This window comes from Dermatophagoides pteronyssinus, unplaced genomic scaffold, assembly GCF_027571235.1.
Source record: "Dermatophagoides pteronyssinus isolate colony J.1.1.1.1 unplaced genomic scaffold, Derpt_VIB-CSIC_2022.12 sq0007, whole genome shotgun sequence".
In the NCBI taxonomy this organism is placed as follows: domain Eukaryota; kingdom Metazoa; phylum Arthropoda; class Arachnida; order Sarcoptiformes; family Pyroglyphidae; genus Dermatophagoides; species Dermatophagoides pteronyssinus.
Genome location: NW_027461531.1, coordinates 149119 through 172830, shown reverse-complemented (window position 1 = coordinate 172830; position 23712 = coordinate 149119). Strand labels below are relative to the sequence as shown.

The 23712-nt window shown below is 29.2% G+C and overlaps 4 protein-coding genes across 6 annotated transcripts; 1 reads left to right on the top strand and 3 right to left on the bottom strand.

The window, feature by feature from the left end:
* Positions 1-1228: 1228 nt before the first annotated feature.
* Positions 1229-19291, top strand: bs (serum response factor blistered). The gene is made up of 9 exons (XM_027350116.2): positions 1229-2441; positions 3232-4798; positions 6916-7180; positions 7251-7597; positions 15223-15979; positions 16040-16279; positions 16348-17127; positions 17184-17551; positions 17617-19291. The coding sequence occupies exons 2-9, from the start codon at positions 4007-4009 to the stop codon at positions 18040-18042; spliced, it is 3975 nt and encodes a 1324-aa protein (XP_027205917.2). The 5' UTR covers positions 1229-2441; positions 3232-4006; the 3' UTR covers positions 18043-19291.
* LOC113799507 (sodium-dependent glucose transporter 1A-like) lies at positions 18049-19486 on the bottom strand. Its single transcript, XM_027350148.2, has 2 exons — positions 19358-19486; positions 18049-19291 (listed from the first exon to the last, which is right to left on the bottom strand). Exons 1-2 carry the CDS (start codon positions 19424-19426, stop codon positions 18113-18115), a joined length of 1248 nt encoding a protein of 415 aa, XP_027205949.2. The 5' UTR covers positions 19427-19486; the 3' UTR covers positions 18049-18112.
* A 119-nt stretch (positions 19487-19605) lies between these two features.
* Positions 19606-21512, bottom strand: LOC113799506 (sodium-dependent glucose transporter 1A-like). 3 transcript variants are annotated; one of them, XM_075820731.1, is made up of 3 exons: positions 21407-21512; positions 20981-21349; positions 19606-20929 (listed from the first exon to the last, which is right to left on the bottom strand). In XM_075820731.1, exons 2-3 carry the CDS (start codon positions 21050-21052, stop codon positions 19724-19726), a joined length of 1278 nt encoding a protein of 425 aa, XP_075676846.1. In that variant the 5' UTR covers positions 21053-21349; positions 21407-21512; the 3' UTR covers positions 19606-19723. The 3 variants fall into 3 exon arrangements, with proteins under 3 accessions (XP_075676846.1, XP_075676847.1, XP_027205947.2); XM_075820732.1 differs by having other exon boundaries at positions 21411-21482; XM_027350146.2 differs by having other exon boundaries at positions 20981-21416.
* An 84-nt stretch (positions 21513-21596) lies between these two features.
* LOC113799510 (sodium-dependent glucose transporter 1A-like) lies at positions 21597-23049 on the bottom strand. Its single transcript, XM_027350150.2, has 2 exons — positions 22882-23049; positions 21597-22790 (listed from the first exon to the last, which is right to left on the bottom strand). Exons 1-2 carry the CDS (start codon positions 22948-22950, stop codon positions 21645-21647), a joined length of 1215 nt encoding a protein of 404 aa, XP_027205951.2. The 5' UTR covers positions 22951-23049; the 3' UTR covers positions 21597-21644.
* Between the last annotated feature and the right edge of the window lie 663 nt (positions 23050-23712).

Here is a 23712-nt window from a genome sequence, read left to right as displayed (position 1 = left end):
GGTTAATATATTGATTTAATTTTCTCACTTCAATCAAAAACTTATTGCATCATTCAATGGCAATATTGAACAACTCTGAGTGGTTTTCTCGAAATTTAATTGAATCTTTTTCTGTGTTTGTTTGTGTGTGTGTTTGTGTGTGAAAAACAAGGGGTTATCACATCATTCATCAACAACAACAAGGTAAATGTGTGAATTTCTTCACTGCTCTGCTCTCTCTTTCTTGATGATTGTTACAATGGTAAACCAATGATGATGGTTTCCGGAACTAGGTGGAGTAAATTTATTATTATTATTATTTTACCATTATTATCATCATCATCACCATCTACAACAACAACATAATAAAATTTAAAAAAAACCTGACGCGTGTTTGGCGTCCGTACAATATCGTCATTCCCATTATCATGATGATGATGATGATTACATCATTATTTCATTTTAGGTATGATATCTATAGAAAGAAAGAAAAAATATCACATTTTCTTGTCTAATCAATGTAAATGTTTAATCATTGAATTAAAATCAGTTTTTTTTCTTTTTCTTAGATTAGAATTATTTTCTCATAACCTGAATGAACGAATGAAGAAGAAGAAGAAGAAGAAGAAAACCTTGATCCAATGATTACATATCAATCATCATTTTGAATGTGTTGATAATGATTTGCGTGGGTAGTTTGATTCGAACCAAGCCAAGTCAAACTACGAGTCGATTATCGATTAGTCGTCAACAACAACATTAAACAAAGTTATATTCATTTATTATCTATGTTATAAGGTGGCATTCCATCATAATAATAATAATCATCAGCTAATAATCGTTATCATGTTAATTATTTATTTTTTCTTTTCTTTTTGGGCTATGTAATTACCATTATTTATCATCGATATTCATTCGATTTGATTTTCTCGTCGTCAACATCGATTAATGATTATGAATTATGTATTGACAGGGCGAAAAAATCTGATTGTGTGTTTTGATCTTGAATTATTATTATTATTATTATTATTATTAATTGGATGAATTCGAGGTCGGATCATTTCGATACAAATTTAATTTTTTTTTCTGGACGGAAATTTTTATTATTATTATTATTATTGGTAGAAAAAAAAATCGATTTTTTTTTCATTTTTACAATCATCGATAGTATTCGTCCTTCACCGCTCCTTCATGTGATTGATGCATGCATGTGTTATAACAACAATATGCATGCATGCAGTGTGTATGCGCGTAAAAATGTGTGTTGCGTGTTGTGTGATACAGCTGCTTTTTGTTTACCAAATGAACTTTTTTTTGTTGTTACCCGAATGGAAACAAACTTTTTTTTACTGGGTTTTTTCCAGTTTTTTTTTGTTTCAACCACTTGATGATCTTTGAATTTTTTTTTGTTGAAACAGTCCAAATTGTGAATTTTAAAAAAAAGAATATGCTTTTGATGTTTTTCTTTGAACAAAATGGAACCAAATCCAATCTGCTGGACTAATGATGCATATTGGTCATATCGTTATTTAATAGCATTTCGGTTTTTTAATCAAATTATTCCGGTTCAATTTGATTCCGGATAATCATCATTAAAGGTATATTAATTTTTTTCGGGCTAATGTTTTTATCAATATTCTTCTGCCATTATCCCGAAAAAAAACACATTTAGAATTAATGATTTTTTTCTATGACAAAAATCTAATTATCCATTGCACGAACTTGAATTATTTTACTCTATTAATGGAACAATAACGTAAAATTATAGTGAATCAGAATTATTTTTGTGAAAAAATTTTCTATCCAAACAACAATTTGATTACACTGTGCCTTGTGTGTGTTCGTGTGTTCTTTAGTGAATCAATTCCAAATTGATTGATTGTACCTTGTGTATCATCGATTAGAAACATTGATCCAATCGATTCATCCAACAGTGAATGAATATTATGAAACTTTTGAAAAAATTCTTCCAGCAAAAAGAGTGATTTGTGCAAAAAAAATTGTGTCTGTGTTTGTGTTTATTGTGTTCATTCATCGGTTATGTGGTTCATTTCGAACATTTCACTTTTATTCGAATTCTTTTCAACAAAATCAAAATATTACCGTTGCCGCTATTGTTACTGCTACTACCGCTATTACTACTACTGCTACATCAACAACAACTTCCATTATCCCACTACCACATTCTCTCTTTTTTTCGAAACCAAAAACCCAATTTGTTTTCCATCGAAAAATACCATACGCTACTTTCTTGAATTATTCTACTTTTTGTTTTATCCGAACCAGAATTTTCCTATCATCGTCATCATCATTCTGTTATGTGGATACTATTCAAAGTATACCACCAGATCAAGGCGCCAAACATTCAACAAGTGTAAATGATGATGATGATGATGTTGATGGAAAAAAATCGGAGGAGGGAAAAGGAACAAAAGTAGAAGTCAAGAAGAAGAAACAAAAAGGTATTATTCGGTGGGCATGTCTTGTTTTGTTTTTTTTTCGATTTTGTTTTTTTTTTTTGAAAAATTTTGTAACATGAACATCTAACACTAACACTACACTATCCTGGTTCTGGTAGCCAAAGAGAGAAAGCAGGCAGGCTTTATTCTTTTCTTTTTTTTCGAAAAAAACAAACTCATCACATATTTTGAAAACGGCATCATTTAACACACACACACACTGATTTGATGTAAAGTTAATTTTGAAAATTCGCAAACAAAAAAAAAAAAATCTTTTCTGTATTGGCCATCGTTGCCGCATCAATCACCAACAATTCTCTTTTTTCATTCATTCACTCACTTTCTGATCCTGTCATTTCAGATCAAGTTCTCTTCATCAAGCCATTACACATCAAGACTGATCAAGAAAAATAAAAGAGAGAAACATCAACATACACGAAGTACTGGTTATCAAAAAGAAAAAAAATATGATCAACATCTAACAACAAACAACAAAAAAAAAGATTCAGTCATCATGAAAATCTTGAATAGAAAAGATCGAGCAGAAAAAAATTATTATCATCATCGTTAACTTTATCATCAAGAATTTTACTTTATTCTTATTTTGAATCATAAATGTTGGCGCGAAAATTCAAATAAAAATTCCTACTTTTTCGGTATAATTTATTTGATTTTACCTAAAGTTTGTGTTATTTTTCTGTTCTGTTCATTTTCGTTTTGTTTGGCGAGATATTTTTTTCAATAAGTGTGTCCTTTTTGTTTGATTGTTTTTTTTCATTTCATTTCGTATTAGATAATAATTTACTGTGCGAATTTTTTGTGCCCTCTCTCTTCACTGTTTTCATCATCATCATCATCATTTGAATTCCGATCAATTACAAACTTGTCAAAAAGAAAAAAAGTTTTTCAAGAAACATTCAAGTGTGTGATCTAAATGAGAAGCGAAATTTTTTTGTTTGAAGCACGCACAATGTAATGAAGAAAATCAATCGATGATTTCTTGGTAAGAATAAGACACCGAAATATTTTTGAAATTAAGAAAAAAAAAGTTGTCAAATTTTTCGACATCATCAAGAAGCATCATTTACATAGCAGACAAATTAGAAAACAAAATCAAATATTTACCAACAAAATCATCATTTGAACAACAACAACAACCATATATATTCTGTTTGCTGGCCTCATCAAATCAAAATTTTAATTATATCTTGGGGTTTTCATTGTTTTTTCTTTCTGATGAAATTTTTAGCCATGTTCTTATTTGTTTATGTGATCATATCACACATCAAGAGACGCGTGGTCTTTTGAAGATTCGGCATTTTTTTTAACAAGCAAAGAAGAAAATAAATAAATAAATAACCATCAAATGATTTAAAGGTCAATTGCAAAACGATAAAGAAGAAGAAGAAAAAATTTTTTTTGACATCATTAAATCATTATCATTTGGAAAAAAGGTGTCGAAAATTTCAGTTAACAAGGCAACGACAACGAAGAAGAAGAAGAAAAAAAATTAAATTTTGCCTGTCAATATTGGCTTCGAAGAAGAAGAAGAAAAAAAATCTATCTTGATGAAGATTGAATTTGATGAATATGAAGAAAAATTGAATTTGGTGACAATAACCGAAACGACAACAGTCACGCCGCCAATTCAATCATTACATAGAAATCATCAATTTAATTCATTGATGCATTTTTCAACAAATGATCAATATAATCGTAGATCATCAAATTCAATATCATCATCATCAAATCTTTTAACGAATAATGATAATGATCTCTTTATCAATGAAAATAATAATCATAATTCAACAACAACAACATCGACTAATTCAAATGGAACTACAACAACAACAACAAACAATATGACCAATAGTAATCAACAATTAACACAGCAAACAAATACTCATTCATTTATTGATACACCACAACCACCTCCGCCACCATCATTACCACCAACAACAACTGCAACAACAACAACACCAACAACAGGATATCATCAACATCAATCATTGAATAATTCAAATTTAAATCATCATCATCATCAAATGATTGGTCAACAACAACAACAACAACTGCAATCGCAGATTCCTAATCATAATCATCATCAATCATCATTGGCAAAATCATCAAATGGCCATCATAAACGTGGATCATCATCATCATCATCAACAACAACAACGGCCACTAAATCTGGATCATCATATAAAAATGGATCGGGAAATAAATCTGGTTCGAATCATGGAGCAAGTGGTGGTGGTAAAAAAACCAAAGGAAGAGTTAAAATCAAAATGGAATTTATTGATAATAAATTACGACGTTATACAACATTTTCTAAACGAAAAACTGGTATCATGAAAAAGGTTAGTGTTTTTTTTTGTTTTTCCATATGCGTTTGAATGAGAGAATCCAAAGAAAGATTTACTATTTATTGCATCTTATGATGATGTTGATGACTGATTTTTCTTTCTCGGGCATTATGCCCAAGTTTTTTTTCTTGTTCTGTAATTGGCAAATGAATGTAATACGATTCTTTTGGCCTTTCTTAATGTTTGAATGTGTGTGTGGATACTTTTTGGTAAATATTTAACACTACATTTTTGGCAATAATATCTAAATTTGGCTTTTAAAAATATGCAATTCTTGTTCATTATTTTATTTTTTTGCCTTAGTTTCCAAAAATGAAATACTTTTGATTCGTTGCCAGAAATTAGAATTCTTATTTTTCTCTCTTTCTCATTCATTTGAACGAATGTAAATGAATGAATGAAACACAGATTATGTTAATTCGTTGTTTTCTTTCTCATCAAATTCTGAGCGTCATCATCATGTGTCATCTTACATATCATTCGCACATTGATGATTGAGCTCAAAGAATCACAAACGGAAAAATTTTTTCAATTTAAATTAAAATTCGTTTGACCAATGAAATTCGAGAGGTTTCTCCAAATCATTTTTCATTTTTTTCTAATAATGTCGGATGATAAAGGCGATGAAAGTTATCATCATGAGATTATATGAGACGTGACTAAATATCTTTCCCGGTATATATTCGAATTACCTACGCATATTTACAATTATCCCGGTTCTCATTAGCTTCTTTATATACACAAACGCCAAGCAAATGACCTTTGACCTTTGATGTTGGTATCGAAAAAGATTTTTCGTATAATTTATAAATCCCCAATACATGAACAAACAGAAAACTTGAACTAACTTAAGTTTAGTTAGTTCATGGTTCCAGAAACAACTTGTAATTTTTTTCTTCTTTCTTTTGATTACACAAAAACTACATGATTATTATGATGATGGCTTTAGGAAATTTGTTTGTTTGTGTTTGTGAATGGATAATTATTATTTTTATTTTGAAAAAAATTAATATTTCTTTTGCGCAATTTTTCCGCCATGTAAAATTGACCTCCACCACCATCAAACCCCAATATATATGCCCCAAACGTGTGTTGTGGCTACATTTCAATACCGAAATTATTTTTGTTTATTTTGCACTCTTTTCGAATCATTTGTGAATCTTGTTTTTGCTTCTTCGTTGATAAAATAAAGATTCACAATTCTATCTATCGTATATTATTTGATGACTATCTTTTCATTAATATTATATATACTGAGTCCATGACGCCTACACAAACAAAAAAATGCATAACCACATAGTGCCACCATCTGGCTGATAGTGTGTTGATGTAAGAAATGGAAGGAAAAAAAAACTTGACCTGACTTTTATCATCATTAGTGATGATGAAGAAGAAGAAAAAAAAGGTAAAACTATAGGCAGCATGTCATAGATGAATGGAGTGGATTTTATTTTCGCCCGGTAGAGAAAGATAGAGAAAACAATTTTTTTTTCCTTTTCATTCATTTAGCGGAGGCGTCAATGGCGGCATAGGATAAAGGGACATTGAAGAATGAATGAACGAATTTGTTGTTGTTGTTGTTGTTGATCATTGGAAATCAGAAAAATTAAACAAAATAAACATTCAGTAAAAAAAGAAAAGAAAGAATTCATTTTTTTTTGTTGATGAGAATCATATTTTGCAATCATCATCATCATCAAAATATTGATGAATAAAATTTTCATCACTTTCCATTAATGATGATGATGAAAACCTTGAAATTTTTTTCGTTACATTTTTCCCTTCTTCTTTTGTTTTTTCGATTAAAAATTTCACTTAGATATTGATGATGATGATGGTCATTAATGTTATGAAGTGTTAATTGAGAGAGAGAGGAAAAAAAGGAAGATAACGAATAGAGAGAAATAGGAATGTTCCGATCTTTGGTGAATGGAAAATTTTTCATTTTTTTTATTGACTTGCCAAAAAAAAACTTGAAATTTTTTTTATGATGGTATATCGAGGAGATGAAATAAAGTGAGTTGGAGAGATAGAGAGAACAATGTAATGAAAATCAGAGTTTCATTCGTAATTTAATTAAAATTTTTTTTGTTCTTCAAATCGATTTTTAGGCTTATGAATTATCAACATTGACCGGAACACAGGTAATGTTATTGGTTGCATCCGAAACTGGACATGTTTATACATTTGCAACACGTAAATTACAACCAATGATTACATCGGATGCTGGTAAAGCCTTGATACAAACTTGTCTGAATTCACCGGATCCTGGTGTTGGTTCAACAACAACAACAACAACTGGTAACAATACGAATCATCATCAAATACCTGATGTTATACAAACTAATGGTCATTTATCAAGTGCAGCACTTAATCGTAAGTCATTTTTTTTTGGAATTTATTTGATTCATCATTTTTTTTTTTTGATTTTTATTTTTGTTTGTAGCATCCAATGGACATCATAATAATAATCATCATGGTGATTCGTCTCAACCATCAGATAGTAATAGCGGTAACGGTAATAATAGCGGTAATCATCATCATCAAAATAGTGCCAATAATAATTCATCTTCAACAACAACAACATCGATCGCTTCGACAGCATCAACAACAACATCGGCAACAACAACAACAATATCCAATTCTAATAATAGTCAACAACAACAACCAACAAATGATCAACGTATGTCGGCTGCAGGTTTTGAAGAACCTGAACTTTCTTATTCAGTCGATACACCACAATCATCATCAACAACAACTATCATTGATGATTGTTCACATCTAAATGATAAGGTAAGCTATTCTTCTTTTTTTTTCCTCGAATAAATTTTCTTAAATTTCATCTTTATTTTATCAACTTTTGATTTGATTTTTACTTATTGGATCGATCCAAATCCGTATAAATACGTTTTGTTTCCAAATCTTTTTCAAATTTTTTTTCACATCTTTTCACTCACCAAAAAAAACTTTACCTACTCATTTAATTTGTTTGTTTGTATGTTTTGGTGTGTTCCTTTTTTTTCTTCTTCACAAAAAAAAATTCCGTATACTTAACCCCTTTCTTCCATACTTTCATGATGACAAAATGTGATTTTTTTTTCATTCATTTTGTTTGTCAATATAACATCCTGTTGTGTGTTGTTATACATCTTTTATGCAAAGAAAACCTTCATATCTCAATATTGAAAAATTATTTTTGACATCTAGTTCCAGATATTTGTTCCGTTATTAATGGTTTTTTTTCGCGTTTCAAAGATTTGATGAATGAGTGAGTGGTGCTATGTATTTTTGAGCTTTTCACTGTGTTTTTTCTTTTTCAGTCAAGTGAGCAAAAAATTAAATAGAAAGTTTTTTTGCGAATCGACAAAAAAAAATGAAGGTGAGAATTGCATCTTTGTGTATGTGTGTGTGTGTTTGTCCATTGAAAATGAAAGACTTTCCCTATTTTTTTTTTTTTTTTTTTTGGCTCACCGTTTTAAAACAAAAATCATCATCATCAGATGATTTGATTCACTCGATATGTTGATTATTGGATTTGAATGGAAAATCAAATCTAAGATGAACAACAACCGAATAAAAAACGTAGGCGATTTGATCATTAATGATTTTACCTTGTTGTTGTTGTTTTTTTTTCAAACTTGTCAATCTTTGATATTTCGATCTTGATATTTCCAATTATCATTATCGATCGATTGATGATCATGCTGATCATGATTCGAGAACCTGAATGAAACTAGAAATTTCAATGTCAATTAAATGTATACATTCGGGAGTTTGTTCAACAAAATGAAATAAAAAAACCAAACAAACCCCTTGTCTACTCAAATTTTCAAAACACATATATTTTGAAAATTATGACAAAACAATTGAAATGCAACAAACGAAAAAAAAACTTTTTATTTATATATTCATTGTAATTCAACAGCAACAACAAAGAATGAAATGAATTTATTGAAGGTCGAATTTTTTTGTTGTCCATCAATGATGATGATGGTGAAAGTTTTATAATAAATATGAGATGCATGGTTGATTGCAGTGGTGTGTTGTGTTTTTTGTTGTTGTTCGTATGATTGACTCTTCTTCTTCGTTTTCGTTTTTTTTTGTTCAGAATGTTTCTGGTTTCAATATCATCATCCATAATATTCATTGTTTAGATGTGACAGATTTTTTTTTGTTGTTTTCCATTGAAATAACAACAGGTTATTTGTTCGCGCCCTTTGTTTATTGTCATTCATTTATTCATTCAGTTTTGAAATTTTGAGGGTTTTCGTTTCGAAGAAAAGAAAATCATTATTGTTTTTCCGGGTTGTCCATAATTATTTATTCAAAAAACAACAACCGACGATATTGCGAAAATCATTTCATTTTCTTTTTTGATTGGTTTTTTTTTCATTTCAAAAAATCGAATAACATGGATTTATGGTTGGCCAGGACAAAAAAATTGCGTAGGATTTCCATTATTCCAATTTTTCGTTGTTGATTTTTGATATATTTGTGTGTTGTGTAATAAGACGGATAATCGCACACACACACACTTATATCATTTTCTTAGTTGGTCGAATTGTTTACCTGAATTTTATTATATGTAACGGTTGGGAGAAACAAAAAAAAGTTAAAAATGACCTCGTTTTTTGAAAATTCAAAAATCGAAACCAGATCAAAAAAAAAAATTTCAAATCGATTTTTTTTGTTTCATTCAATTTTACTTTGCCAAACCCACATTTTATGTTGTTGGCAGCCACATCCTACTTTTATTTTTCTTCAATGATGATGATGAGATTGATATAATCCTCTCATGAAAGTTGTACTTTCTTACACACACACACACACTATACACATAACAGAACAAACGACTTGTTGTTCACCTGTTCTTAAATGATTATTTTTTTTTCGAAAAAAAAGTGAGAGCTAGAAACTGAAGAAAGAAAGAGAAAAAGAAAAGAAATTTTAACATTAAAGACGCCATTGATTGGTTGAAATTGGCGCCCTGTTTCCTCCTTTTGATTTTCAATACCATAGACATACACACACAGATAGTCTCAGGAAGAAAAAGATTATTATCATTATCATCATCATCAAAAACAACAACTATGGCAGTAAGTCAAGCCACAATGTCTCTTTCGAAAAAAATTATATGCTGATCCTATAATGTTGTTGTCGTTGGCTAATGATAAATGATGGTGATGATAAAAAAAACGAAAAGGTGTTTGGTAAAAAAAAAAGTCGGAACTATTTTAAAATGAAAAAAAAGATGATAAATCATATAATAATAATAGCGGTAGCCAAAAATAAAAAAATCGTGCAATATTAATGATATGTTTTCGCTTTTTTTCTTTCTTTCTCGTGTGGTTGAAAGAATCTTTTCTTTTCTTTTTCTTTTTTTTCAATTAACTTTGAACACCATCAATCAATCAATCATTAACGATTGATGGGTGAAAAATTCTTGCAAAGATGATGATAAGAATTGAATTTCAGAGTTTTTTCTTGCTTAAATCGCTTTCGCTACTTTTTTTTTTTGTTTTTCTTTTCTTTTTTTTTTCCATCTTGATTCTTCTTTTTCTTTTCCTCCTGGTTCTTTTGTTTCAAAAATTTTTTAAAAAAATAATCAAAAATTCTTGAAAAAAATTATTTGCTTTGCTGTAGCATTTATATGCTTCACCGGCTCCATCATCTGCTTCATCATTATCATCTGTTGGTGCGGCTACATCATCATCATCATCATCTTCATCATCATCACCACCGATTCTATTGACATCGATGATTGTTGTTGGTGATACACAATCACAAAATCATCATCATCACCATCAACAACATCAGCAACATCAACATCATTCAAGTCATCTTCATTCTATTCATTCTCATCATCTTCAACAACAACAACACTTTCATAATAATCATCATCATCATCAACAATCACCTTTATCTCATCAACATCATAATGAACAACTTAATCATCATCATCATCATGGTGGTCACCATCATCATAATCATCATCTTAGTGAACATCAAAATTCACACCTTATGTCTCATCATCAATCGTCATATGATCATCAACAATCAATGATGGATAGCTATACGAATGGTGGTGGTGGTGTTGGTGGCTATTCACATCAAACATTCAATTCAGCAATGACAAATGGTACAGATAATACTAATAATCAATCGAATGGTTTAACATCAATATCTACTATTTCAAATTCTTCATCATCATCTTCATCATCATTTTTTCCAACAACTGGTACATCACCACCACCATTAACACCAAATGGTTTACTTAGTGGTCTTCATTCATTTTTATTTGCCGATTCTGTTAATGGTCTTGTTGATCCATTTGTTGTTGATTCAATGACTGGAAATTCAGTTGTTGATAGTTTATCTGGATGTTTAACACCATCTACATCGAATAGTAGTTCGACTGTTATTGTTGGTCAAACAAATGGCGTTGGTGGCAGTAATAGTCCTAATGTATATTCTACATCAAATGGTAACAATTCATCTTCATCCGTATCAACTGTAACAACATTACGTTTACCACCATTTTGTTCAATATAAAATCTGATAAATCTTTGATAAATGCTTTTACGTTGTTGTTGATTGAATGCCATACATATTTTTCATATTATATTCTATAATATCTCTTTGATTTATATTTTATTTTTACAGTTGAGTTTTTTTTTTAATTTTGCATTCTACACTTGATCAATTTATTATAATATCGTTTTGTTTGGCCATTTCTGTTTCTGTTTCTGTTTCTGTTTCTGTTATTGTTGTTGTTGTTGTTCACTTTTTTTCCATTCCATCTTGAGCACAATTCTTGCCATAATTTTTATCAATTTTCATTGATTTTTTTTAAAATATTTCATTACAAAACACCTGTGGCAATTGTAACTTATCCACTCATCTTTTCTAAGAATAATGTCTTCACACACACACAAATACACAATAGATGTGTCTTCATATATGTAAAATAATGACGATCTCTTATCAATGTTTTTTTCTGAATTTACAATTTTTTTTTGCAATCACGTTTACAAATGATCACAATATATTTATTTCCAAAACAATTGTTGTGGTTGATGGTTTGAAATTCTTTCTTTTTTAAAAAAATTTGTTATTCTGTATCAAAAGTATCTGTTGTTTTTTATTTGAAAAAAATTATTTTGTTTGTTTGTTTGTTTGGTTGTCGATTATATTATGTTTGTTTGTTTTGTTTTGTTTTTGAAAATTCTCCATTTTTACCCTATATATAATGATTTCAGAAAAAAAATTTAATTTCCTCAATGATGATGATGAACTTTTCATGTATCAATCACACACGCACATTTATTTTCAACAAAAAATAATAATAAAAAATAATTGATTTTAACGCTGCGCACGCTGCTGCTGCTTTCGCTTGCTTGTTCATCAATTGGGCGTCTTAATTCGCGTTCTCAAGTGGTGCCCATCCTTTTTTTTTGCTTGTGCTTTTTCACATGTTTCATAAGCATTCGACAAAATAAACCCCGAGAGAGAGAAAAAAAAGGATATTTACTTCGGCTAGGAAACAGTTAATCTAATAATTATGACAACAACATCATGCCGCATCTTTTTTTTCAAAGAAAAAAAAATACAATTCAAAAGGTTATTATTATCATTTCAAACAGAAATTAAGCAACAAAAAAAAAAAATTCAAATTGAATATCAATTTGTTCAATTGTCAGTCATGTTTCGATCAATAATTGTTACAATTTGAAATGCATTTTGATGATGTTTGTTTGTGTGTGTGAATAATCACCATTAGTTGTGATTATGATTGACATTTTCTTTCATTGGTTGAGAATAAGAATTATGCCTGTCAGAATAGAAGCAGATGTTTCCCAATAATCAATTGTGAAGAAAAAAAAACGACAACAATTTAATGATTAGCAATGTGAGAAACATTAGTTATTTTTCTTCATTCGAAAAAAAATGATTAGCCATTATTATTACTTTTTGTTACATAAATATATAGAGAGAGAATTACCACCATGTTTATGGTTCAATTTTTTGTTCCCGAGTTAATTGATTTTAACCAAATGATGATGAACGATTATTTTTTTTCTAGCTTAAAGAGAAAATTATTATTGTTATTTTTCTGCAAAATTTTTTTTCAAAAAATGTTTTTTTGTTTTCCATAATAAAATCTATATCAATGTTTGAATAATGATGATGGATAATTTATTTTTCATGTTTCCTTTTTTCCTTTCGATCATCATCTCCATTATAAAGTAATAATAAATATACATAGAGAGAATTGAGCAATTAGTGTAAATAAAAATGTTACAGTTTCACGGTTATATTTGTCGGTAGAGAGAAGATGATGTCAGATTATAATCAGATAAGTTTTTTTTACCTAATAATCATTCATTTACCGTGAATTTTCCTTTTTTTTTTCTTCGTGACTTTTGATCATCATCATCATCATTTTTTTCGGCTAGTGTTTCGATCGTGATCGTAAACTTTTTTTCTTCTTGCTGGTTGGTTGGTTAATGATAAAATTTACGATTCTTCGACCATTTTTTTTCACCGTTGATGATGACATTATTATTATCCATTAACCTGATCTTTTAGATTTAGTTTAATATTTATGGCTTCCTGTCAATTATCATTATCATTATCATGATAATGATCTTGATGATTTGCTCACTATAAAATATTCATTTTTTATTGAAAATATTGATTTTAAATTGGCTGACTAATTTATTCATTTTTTTGTTTGCTTTTTTTTTGTTCATCATTATTATTATGGCTATTTTATACCGGAACCTTAAATTTTTATCGATTTTTTCTTCCATTGTTTTTCAGAGAGAGAGAGAGAGAGAGAAAGAAAAAAATGATAATTTTTTTTTTGGTTCAAAAAAAAATTGTCAAACTTTTTTTTTTTTGACATGAAATGTTTCTAATCCTTTTTTGGTAATCGATTGGATATCTATGGTTTTATATCTGTTGCTATTTTAATCCGATAATTAGCTTCTGTTCAACTGAAAAAGTTGATGAAAAAAATTCATTGAGAAAATTCTCTGGAAAAATATGCAGCAAAATAACAGGAAAACAAAAAACAAAATTCTAGTCTAAAAAAAAGATGCCCACCCAGAAAGTGTTTAGTTTTTTTTTCAACTGATGCAATAGGAATTTCAACAACAACAACAACAACAAAAGAAAAAAATTCTAATTGATTATTATCCAGAAGAGAAAGATTATATTATCCATTCATGTTGTATGATGATCCTGGTTTATAATTGTAAATTGATATTAATAATATATGTAATGAGATAATGAATCCTATGTACAATCTGAATGTGTGTGCGAGTGTGTGATCCGGTTTGATGTTTTTCTTTGGAAATTTTGATTTGAAATGAAGGTGTGTGTGTGTGTGTGTTCTATGTTTTCATCATTGTTTTCTTATATATCCAAATGAGAACCACCTGCGAAAAAAAAAGAAACAGAAAATTGATCAGTCGGTTATTCTTTCATTTTGTTGTTGTCGTCCATATCGTTTGATAATAATTATGATTCCCGTCCGTTTATACATTCAGAAAAACCACCACCACCAACAACAACATTAACAAATTGATGTGATGATATTTCATCATAATAATGCTCAATAATAATAACCATAATAATCATAATGATCATAGGTTTTGAATTAAGATGATGAAAAAAAAATTTTTCTTCTTCTTAACCTACAGAGAGAGAAATATAAACATTTTTTGGAAACATAATTGAAAAGGCAGTTGTTTGATTTACTATTTTCTTAACCCCAAGATGAATAATATATCATGGGACAATGATAATAGGGAAAGAAAAAGATACTTTTTTTTCATAAACATTTTTTTTACTCGACCACTTTTAAGCTTATTTTTTTCATCTTTGTGTATAAATGATGATGATAATAATAATATTAAGCATGTGTTTTTTGTATCATATCATTCTAATCATTATAATTGAATATTTTTTTGTTGTTGTTCGTTTTGCTGGTTTCTTAACTAAATTATAATGTTTTACAAAAAAAAAATGATTTACATTTATCCTAATTGATAATTACTTTATTTGTTTGATTGTTTGGCTTGTCTTAAAAGAAATTATTATTATTATTATTATAATGATGAATAAAAGGATTGAACAACTGGAAATGTTTTGTTGTTGTTGTTGTTGTTTTTGTTGAATAATAAAATGTCTTAATCAGCAGCTAATTTTCTTTCCATGCTCTTAATTCTTAGGGAAAAAACCAGGGTAATTCATTTTTTGAATGCAATTAACGACTTAATTCATTTTTTTAAATATTGAATTCATTAAATGAAACATGTGTTTTTATCAAAGATGATTTTGATTGATTGATTGATTGATTTTTGTTCTATTTCAATAAGATTTATTTTTTTTTCTTCTAATTTTATATCAAGAATATCTTGACTGGCTGTCTAACGTTGGGTACAAATATGACCTCTATGTTGAATCAACAAAATTCGTTTTTTATCAATGGCCAAGCAATCGATCGTTCTGAATTTGGTATTCTTGATGATATGGATGAGGATGATGATGATGATGATGACGAAGATGATGATGATGACGACGATGATGATGATGATGATGAAGATGACAATGATTATGATGAAGATGAAGATGATGACGATGATATTAATGTTACAAATTGTCTATTACCAACATCTGTGAATAGTTCGTTATTGTTTCCACAACAGCAACAACCCGAAGTAACATCCGTATCATGGTCAACGAATTCGATAAATACACAGAATTCTATTAATAATTCAGATTGGAATCGTGTATCATCAACAAGTGGTCATCATCATCATAATCCAATTAGTGGTCATCATGTTTCTGATCGAATTAAAATGAATTTGAATCTTAAAATTCAACAAAAACAACAACAGCAACGAAACAAACAACAACAACAGTATGTTACGATTCGTCAACAACCATCAACTTCTACGAATTTTCAACAGCAACAACCACAACCACAATCGCAATGTCAAATATCACGTGTGCAATCTAATCGAAAAAATATCTCATCAAATATTAAAACTAGCTCAAATCCCAAAACTCGAAAAATTTCCAATCCAATCAATTCGATGGACCAGTCTACATTGCATTCAAATCTGGATTCTAGTTCTATACTTGATTCTTGTTTTTCTTTCAATGGTAAGAGAGAAAAAATAGCGAAAAGATTTTTGATTTTAAATTTTTGAATTTTTTTTCCAGATGATTTAGGATCATTGATTGAAGCAAATCAATATCATTTGGATACCATTCTAAACACATCAAATTCAGCACAAAATAATGCCGATCTATATTCACAATATTCTTTTGGATCTAATGATCAACTATCGAATTCTAATCTACTTCTATCTTCAACTTCTTCCAATATTGGAAAAAATACATCATTATCATCGAAAAAATCTTCATCAAAATCCAATACAAATCGTTTATCCAAATCAAAAGGTTTGATTTATTTTAAAATTTTGATCACAATAATTTATTACAAATTTTGTTTTCTTGGTTTTTTTCAGCTGGAACTTTAAAAAATTTATCCAATCCTATGATGATGTCTGCAGCCATGGCAACAACTTCATCGACTACATCATCGATAAACACTAACAATAATAATAATCATGATCCGAATCGATCAATGTTATTATCAACATTATTTTCAAATAATTCACTTGTAAACAAAAATCGAAATGAAGCCAATGTTAATAATAATACCGGAAATGTCGATGGCATTATTTCCACATCTACTGCCGCCAAATCAAAACAGCAAATTCTCTCATCATCATCATCATCATCATCTATATCGCAAACGATACCGACAACGATAACAATTCTGAATAGTAATAATAATCAACAACAACAACAATTGTTAAAAGCAGCCAATTTAAATACAATCATCAATAATTTAGCTAATAATAACAATAGCAATAATAATAATAATAATAATACGCCGTCGGCAACCGTATCGCCATCAATGATTCATAATAATAACAATTGTGGAAACAATATTTCTCATCATCAATCGGCTATGATCAATCCAAACAATATGCATCAAAATTTTATAAACCAACTTTCATCATCTTCAATATCATCATCATCATCATCTTCATTTGTTCTTGATTCAATGATCGGATCAATTGTCACATCATCACCAACATTAAATAATATAATCATAACAACGACAACAACGATGCCCATCAATAACAATAATACGATAACATCCTCATCATCATCATCATCTACATCGAATATTCAAAATCAATTGGCAGCTATAGCGGCTCAACAGTTTCTATCTTCTGGTACTATAGTTATACTTTTTTATTGTTTATCTAATAATTTCTCTATTTTCTCATAGGTAATGTTATACTTTGTCCACAACCAACTACTGTAACGGCCAATCATAATTCAACAATGGTGAATCAATCAACCAATGTTGGTCAATCATTTATTTGCAAATCTGAACCATCATCGTCGACGCTACTAATACAACAACCATCTGGATCTGCTGGTTCAGTATCGGGTCAATTATTTTATAATGCATTAGCCGGTCGACTTTTATGTACGACAACCGCATCGAATTTTTCTAACAGCAATCATACCGTTTCTTCATATAATTTGCTTAATGATAACTCAACAGTAACAGCAGCTAATTGCGGTCCCACTATTCAATTATCAACTCCAGATAGTCTCAATTTTTTATTTGCCAACAATGGAATGGCTCAGGTATGATAATATTACAAAAAAAATTTTCAACAACTTTAATTAATTTTATTAATCTTTCATAATAGTTGATAACATCATCAAACAATAATCAGCAATCTAGTCAGGTTCAGACTTTGGGTTCATCATCATCATCATCATCATCGTTATTGTCGAATAGAACCAATCGTCCTAAATATGATTTTTATCAGACAAAAAATGATTTACCTTCTATTTGTCCATCAACATCATCATCATCATCATCATCAAGTTCATCGTTGACAACTACAGCGTTGCTGGCTACAATCAACGCTAACAATACAAAATGTACAGACAATAATATTAATCCATTTGATACTGATAATTTGCTCAATACTCAACTTCAACATCATCCTGGTTCTCATCATAATCACAGTCAAAATCATTTTCATCATTCACATCAACAACACAATCATTCATCTTCACAATTAAACATACAATCAACACGTAATAATAATAAAAAACAACGAAAATAAAATATATTATCTTGAAACAAAAAAGGAATTTTACCTAGCATTTTTAATAAATAAAAGATGAAAAAATCTGTCATGTTTTTTTCGGACAACATCTAATCATTAGATTGAGAATAATGAAAAAAATAATACTGATAGCAAAATATATGGCACAGAATTTCATCAAAATTAATGGTTCACTATTCAATTTTGAACCAATTAATAATGGTGTAAGCACTGCACCTAATCCTGCACAGAAAAATATAAATGAACTTGATCGATCAGTTAATCGAAGATGATTTTCGGCAAATGAAATCATTGCCGGCCACATGGCTGAATAACCATAACCAAGAAAAGCTGTAGCTAAATAATTGGATAATTCGGAATTGTGTGTCAGATTAAGCCATGTTAATGATATAATAATTATAATATAATGATAAACAATTATAATGTCCGGTTTCAGACGAATCGATATGAATGCTGTTATTAAACGACCGGTAGTATATGCTGCTGCAAGTGTTGCCAATACAGTAGCCGATTTGCTAGATGTCATCACCGGTTTCCAATATTGAAACATTGTATCGGAAAAGAAAAAATATCCTTGTTCGGCAGCTGTATAAAACGATAACGTCAAGGCCATCAATACCAATTTGGTTTTGTGAAATCTTATCTTTGGCAATGGTTCTTTAAAATCTTCTTTTTGTTCGGATAATTTTACATCCATTGGTTTTCTGTATCGTCTCACAATGAACAAAATAAGTAATATTATCGATGTAGCTACTTGTATGGATCCGATCACAGAGAATGGAATGATTAACGAATCTTGCCGCGATTTTACAGTGACCTCGGTTTCATTCTTATTTATACCTTGAACAAATTTAGACATGACACCTGCACTTGTAATTGATCCTAAACCAAACGTAAATTGTTGGGCTTGCATCATTGATGCTTGATGTTTTGGCCACATTTCCATCAACCATAACGTATTGGAGCTATCCCATGATCCTAGCCCGATTCCTGCAAATGTTGTGGCTATAAACAAATTGCTTAGCGTACCGTAATATGGAACAAAAAGTATCATAATAGCAGCCATGGCTATCATTATGACCAAAATCAATTGTCGATTTAACCATTTGTATGCAATTCCACTTAAAGCTCCAATCAAGTAACCCAATGCTGAGAATGATGCTATAAAGTTTAAAGATTTTGATGGAACATTATAAATATAGCTCAAATCGACCAATGTTGGCCATATTGAATTATATGTTATGCCCTTAAATTGTTTTCAAATTAATAATTATTATGTAAATTTTTTTTTGTTGTAAAAAAATAAACTTACAAAAAAGAATTCATTAATCAATATAAACACTGTATAGATTATGTTTGTTATGCGTGTTGATTTTGCCATTTTTTTCTTTCGATGATATTTGATTCAATAAAGAAGCTTATTAAACAATTAATTGATTTTAATTTCATTTTTTGTTAAATACCTAATCATTACATCAAAACATACCAAAAAAAAATCCTGTCTCTACAAGTAGTATGGAATTTCCTATTATCTTCATCACTAATGATAGTAATCTGAGGTAATGGTACTAAATAATTGATTTAAAAATTTATTGTCATCATTGTTGATTATCTATAATAAAATTGATTAAAACAAAAAACATTTCATTTATTTAACAGAAAGGATCGATATAAATTATTATGTTAACAAAAATAACATAGAAATTATAATGAACAAAATAATACTGATAGTCATATAAATAGCTTCAAATAGCATCAATATCAATGGTTGTGTTGTTAAATACTGGCCAATTAATAATGGTGTAAACATTACGGCTGATTCGGTAAAAAAGAATATAAATGAACTGGCACGATCGGTCATTTTAAGATGACGTTCAGTGAATGCCAAAATTCCGGGCCATACTGCTGAAAATCCATAACCAAGCATTGCATTCGATATATAAATAATAATCGTATTATGTCTACCTACATATAATAATGATAAGGCACCGATTATAATAGCTAAATGATAAGCTATAATTATATTCGGTTTTAATCGAAGTGATATGATTGCTGTTATTAAACAGCCTACTGTGCATCCTGTACATAGACAGGCCATCACAGTGGCCGATTGAGTTGCTGTTAAACGATCAGGTTGCCAATACTGAAACATTGTGTCCGAATAATCATTGTATGCCATTTCGGCACCCATATATGCAGCTAACATAAGTCCAATCAAAATTAATTTTATTTTACGATATTTCATCTTATATGGCGCTGAATCACTTTCATCTTCTGAATCAGTTTCACTTTCATCATCAGATTTTGATGATTCACTGGTGATCGATGACGATCGATTAGTTTTTTCATATCGTCTAAAAAAGAACATTCCGAACATGATTATTGGTGCAATTATTTGCATAGCACCAATAGACATAAAAGGTATAATCAACGATGATTTTCTAGTTTCTACATTGATTTCGGTTTCATTGGCTATGCCATGTACAAATGGAGCCAACAATGATGGACTAATTATCGATCCTATTCCATACATGAATTGTTGAATTTGCATAACAGATGCTTGATGTTCTGGCCACATCTCTATTAACCAAACAGTATTTGAACTTTCCCATGATCCTGAACCAATGCCAATAATCAATGTTGCTATGAATAGTTGATAAATTGATGTATAATATGGAGTATATGCAATCAGAATAGCCATTACTGTTACCATACCGATTATAACTAATTGTCGATTAATCCATTTGTAAATAAAACCAGTTAATGATCCAATCGTATAACCAAATGCAGCAAATGAAACTAGATAATCTAATGTCTCACTCGATACATCATAAATATAAGATAGATCTATTAACACTGGCCATAATGCATTACATGTTATGCCCTAACAAAAAATATTGATAACAATTATGTTGAATGATTAATTAACACTTACGAATGATATATAATTGATGTAAATTAGAACAGTATATATTATGTTGGTCGTATTCGTTATTATTTTCTTCATTATTATTATTATTATTATTTCTTTTAGGTAAAATTAATATTGAAAACAAACGATTTGGAATTTTCATAATTTTTCTTTGAATAATATCAATAACAAAAAAAAACTATCACTTTCAAAACAATAACAATTTCAACGGATTAAATATATTTTTTTTTTTAATTTGCTAAATGTATTGGCAATCAGTTTTTTTCCATTAAAGATTGATGATTTTTTTTGTTGTTGTTGTTTTTCTGATATTTCGGCATCAATCGGCAACTGATGGCGGACATCCTTATCATTATCAAATCGTCTTAATTTCTTTCAAAAAATAAAGTATATAATGAGGCAACTATCACAAGATCAATATTATCCTACCCACTTCATTTGGTGAAAAAAAAATTTGAAAACAATTGTTTTACCTCACTGTTGATTCATTTTTTTTTTAAACTATGGGTAACAAATTAGTATGGATACAGATGTCACATTAGTGACAATAAATTTATCATGACCAACTTGATCGATGATCAAAAAGATATTTATTTTTCTTAGATCATTACAATTTAAATGGAGTATTTTAAATAATTTATTTGAATAATAATAATAATAATTTTTTTTATTTAACAAACAATATCAACAAATTAACGATGATAAACAAAATAATACAAGTGGTTATCGATATGCCTTCATATATGAGTAAAACTAATGGTTTGGTAGTCAAATGAGATCCAATCATAAATGGTAGTATGAATGTCATTAATTGTGAGGCAAAAAACAATAATGAACTTGCACGATCTGTCAATTTAAGATGACGTTCGGTGAATGCAATAATGGCTGGCCACATGGCCGAATAACCATATCCAAGTAGAATGGTTGCAGAATAAACCATTGTACGACTTTCACGACCAAAATATAGCCAAGTCAATGCCAACATTATCAGTATTAAATGATAGGAGATAATTATGTCCGGTTTTAATCGCAACAAAATAAATGCTGTCAATAATCGACCAACGGTAAATGCTGCTGTCAAACATGCCAACAAAATTGAAGATTGACTAGCTGTCATTGCTGGCGTCCAATATTGAAACATTGTTGGTGAGTATAGAAAATATCCTTGTTCAGCAGCTGTATAGATGCTTAACAATAATGATATTAAGATTAATTTGAGATATCGATGTGAAATCGGTATTGATGATTGTTCTCCTTCTTTACAACATTTTGGTCGTTTATATTGCTTGATTAGAAACAAGAATAACAACATTACTGGACCTATTATTTGAATAATACCAATGACTATGAATGGTTTCATCAATGATGTTCTTCTTTTTTCAACATTCACAGTTTGATTCGTAATTCCTTTGACGAATGGTGACATTAAAGATGGACAAATTATAGAACCAATACCATACATAAATTGTAATGCTTGCATAACCGATGCCTGATGATCGGGCCACATTTCAACTATCCAAACATTGATAGCACTATCCCAACATCCACCACCAATCGATAGTAAAGCCGTTGCAACAAAAAATAATTCTATCGAACCAAAAAATGGCGTAAAAGCAATAATAATAGCCATTGTGGCTACCAATATGATTAGAACTAATTGTCTATTAAGCCATTTGTAAACAATTCCTCCCAACGTTCCAATCATATAGCCTAATGCTAAAAATGTTGGAAAATAACTTAACGTTGTTGAAGATACATTATAAATATAACTTAAATCGGTCAATGCCGGTCCTATCGCATAATAAGAAATGCCCTAAAAGGGTTAAATAATAAAAAGAGAAAAAAAAATGTTCCATAAGATTCAAGATGAAACAAAAACAAACAAAAATCAAGAATATACTTACATAGGCAAAATGATTGAAAAATATTGTAATTGTATAAAGTATGTTGGATACTTTTTTTGGGTTTTCCATATTGTTTTGATCGATTTGTACATTAAAAATCGAATGAACGATAAATCATAACTCGGTTACTACTAAAAGGATTTTTTTTTTTGATTTGGCTGATGCCATTCATCACAATCATTATATATCCGGATGATTTTGAATTATGATTAGATTCTAATCATTTATTTAATCATCATTCTTTATATTATTTTCATATATAGCCATTATCTTACAATAAAGGCCTCTTCATTATTTGATTTGATGATAGACCAAATTGAAATTTTTTTTCATATGATCATTGACAATGACATTAGTGATACAATAACTGTAATCTTATTTACGAAAAGATAAGCAACAACAACAAAAAAAAAAAAAAATCCATTGAAAAAAATATTTCTAATCATTTCATATTACCTATCGAAAGAATCATTGACCATCACATCAGCAATGTTACAAAAAAAAAAATTGGTTTTTTTCTTGGGTAATACCCAAAGCTAATCATATTTTTTTCAACAGTTGAATCTAGTTTTGTCAACAAAAAAAATCGAAGAAAATTTATCATTTATCACTATACTATGATTTTGATCAATTTTTTCAAATCATACCATTTCTGTTTATGATTAATTCCATTTTTTCTTCCAGAAATTACTTTGAATATAGAAAAAGAAAAATTTGTACGATTTGGATTTATTTCCAAAAAACTTTTTAAAATTAATTATTTCAAAAAGGTTATTGATTTGCAAAAAAAAAGGTCACGACCTTTATCTGGTGACCTTGTGTCACCGGTAA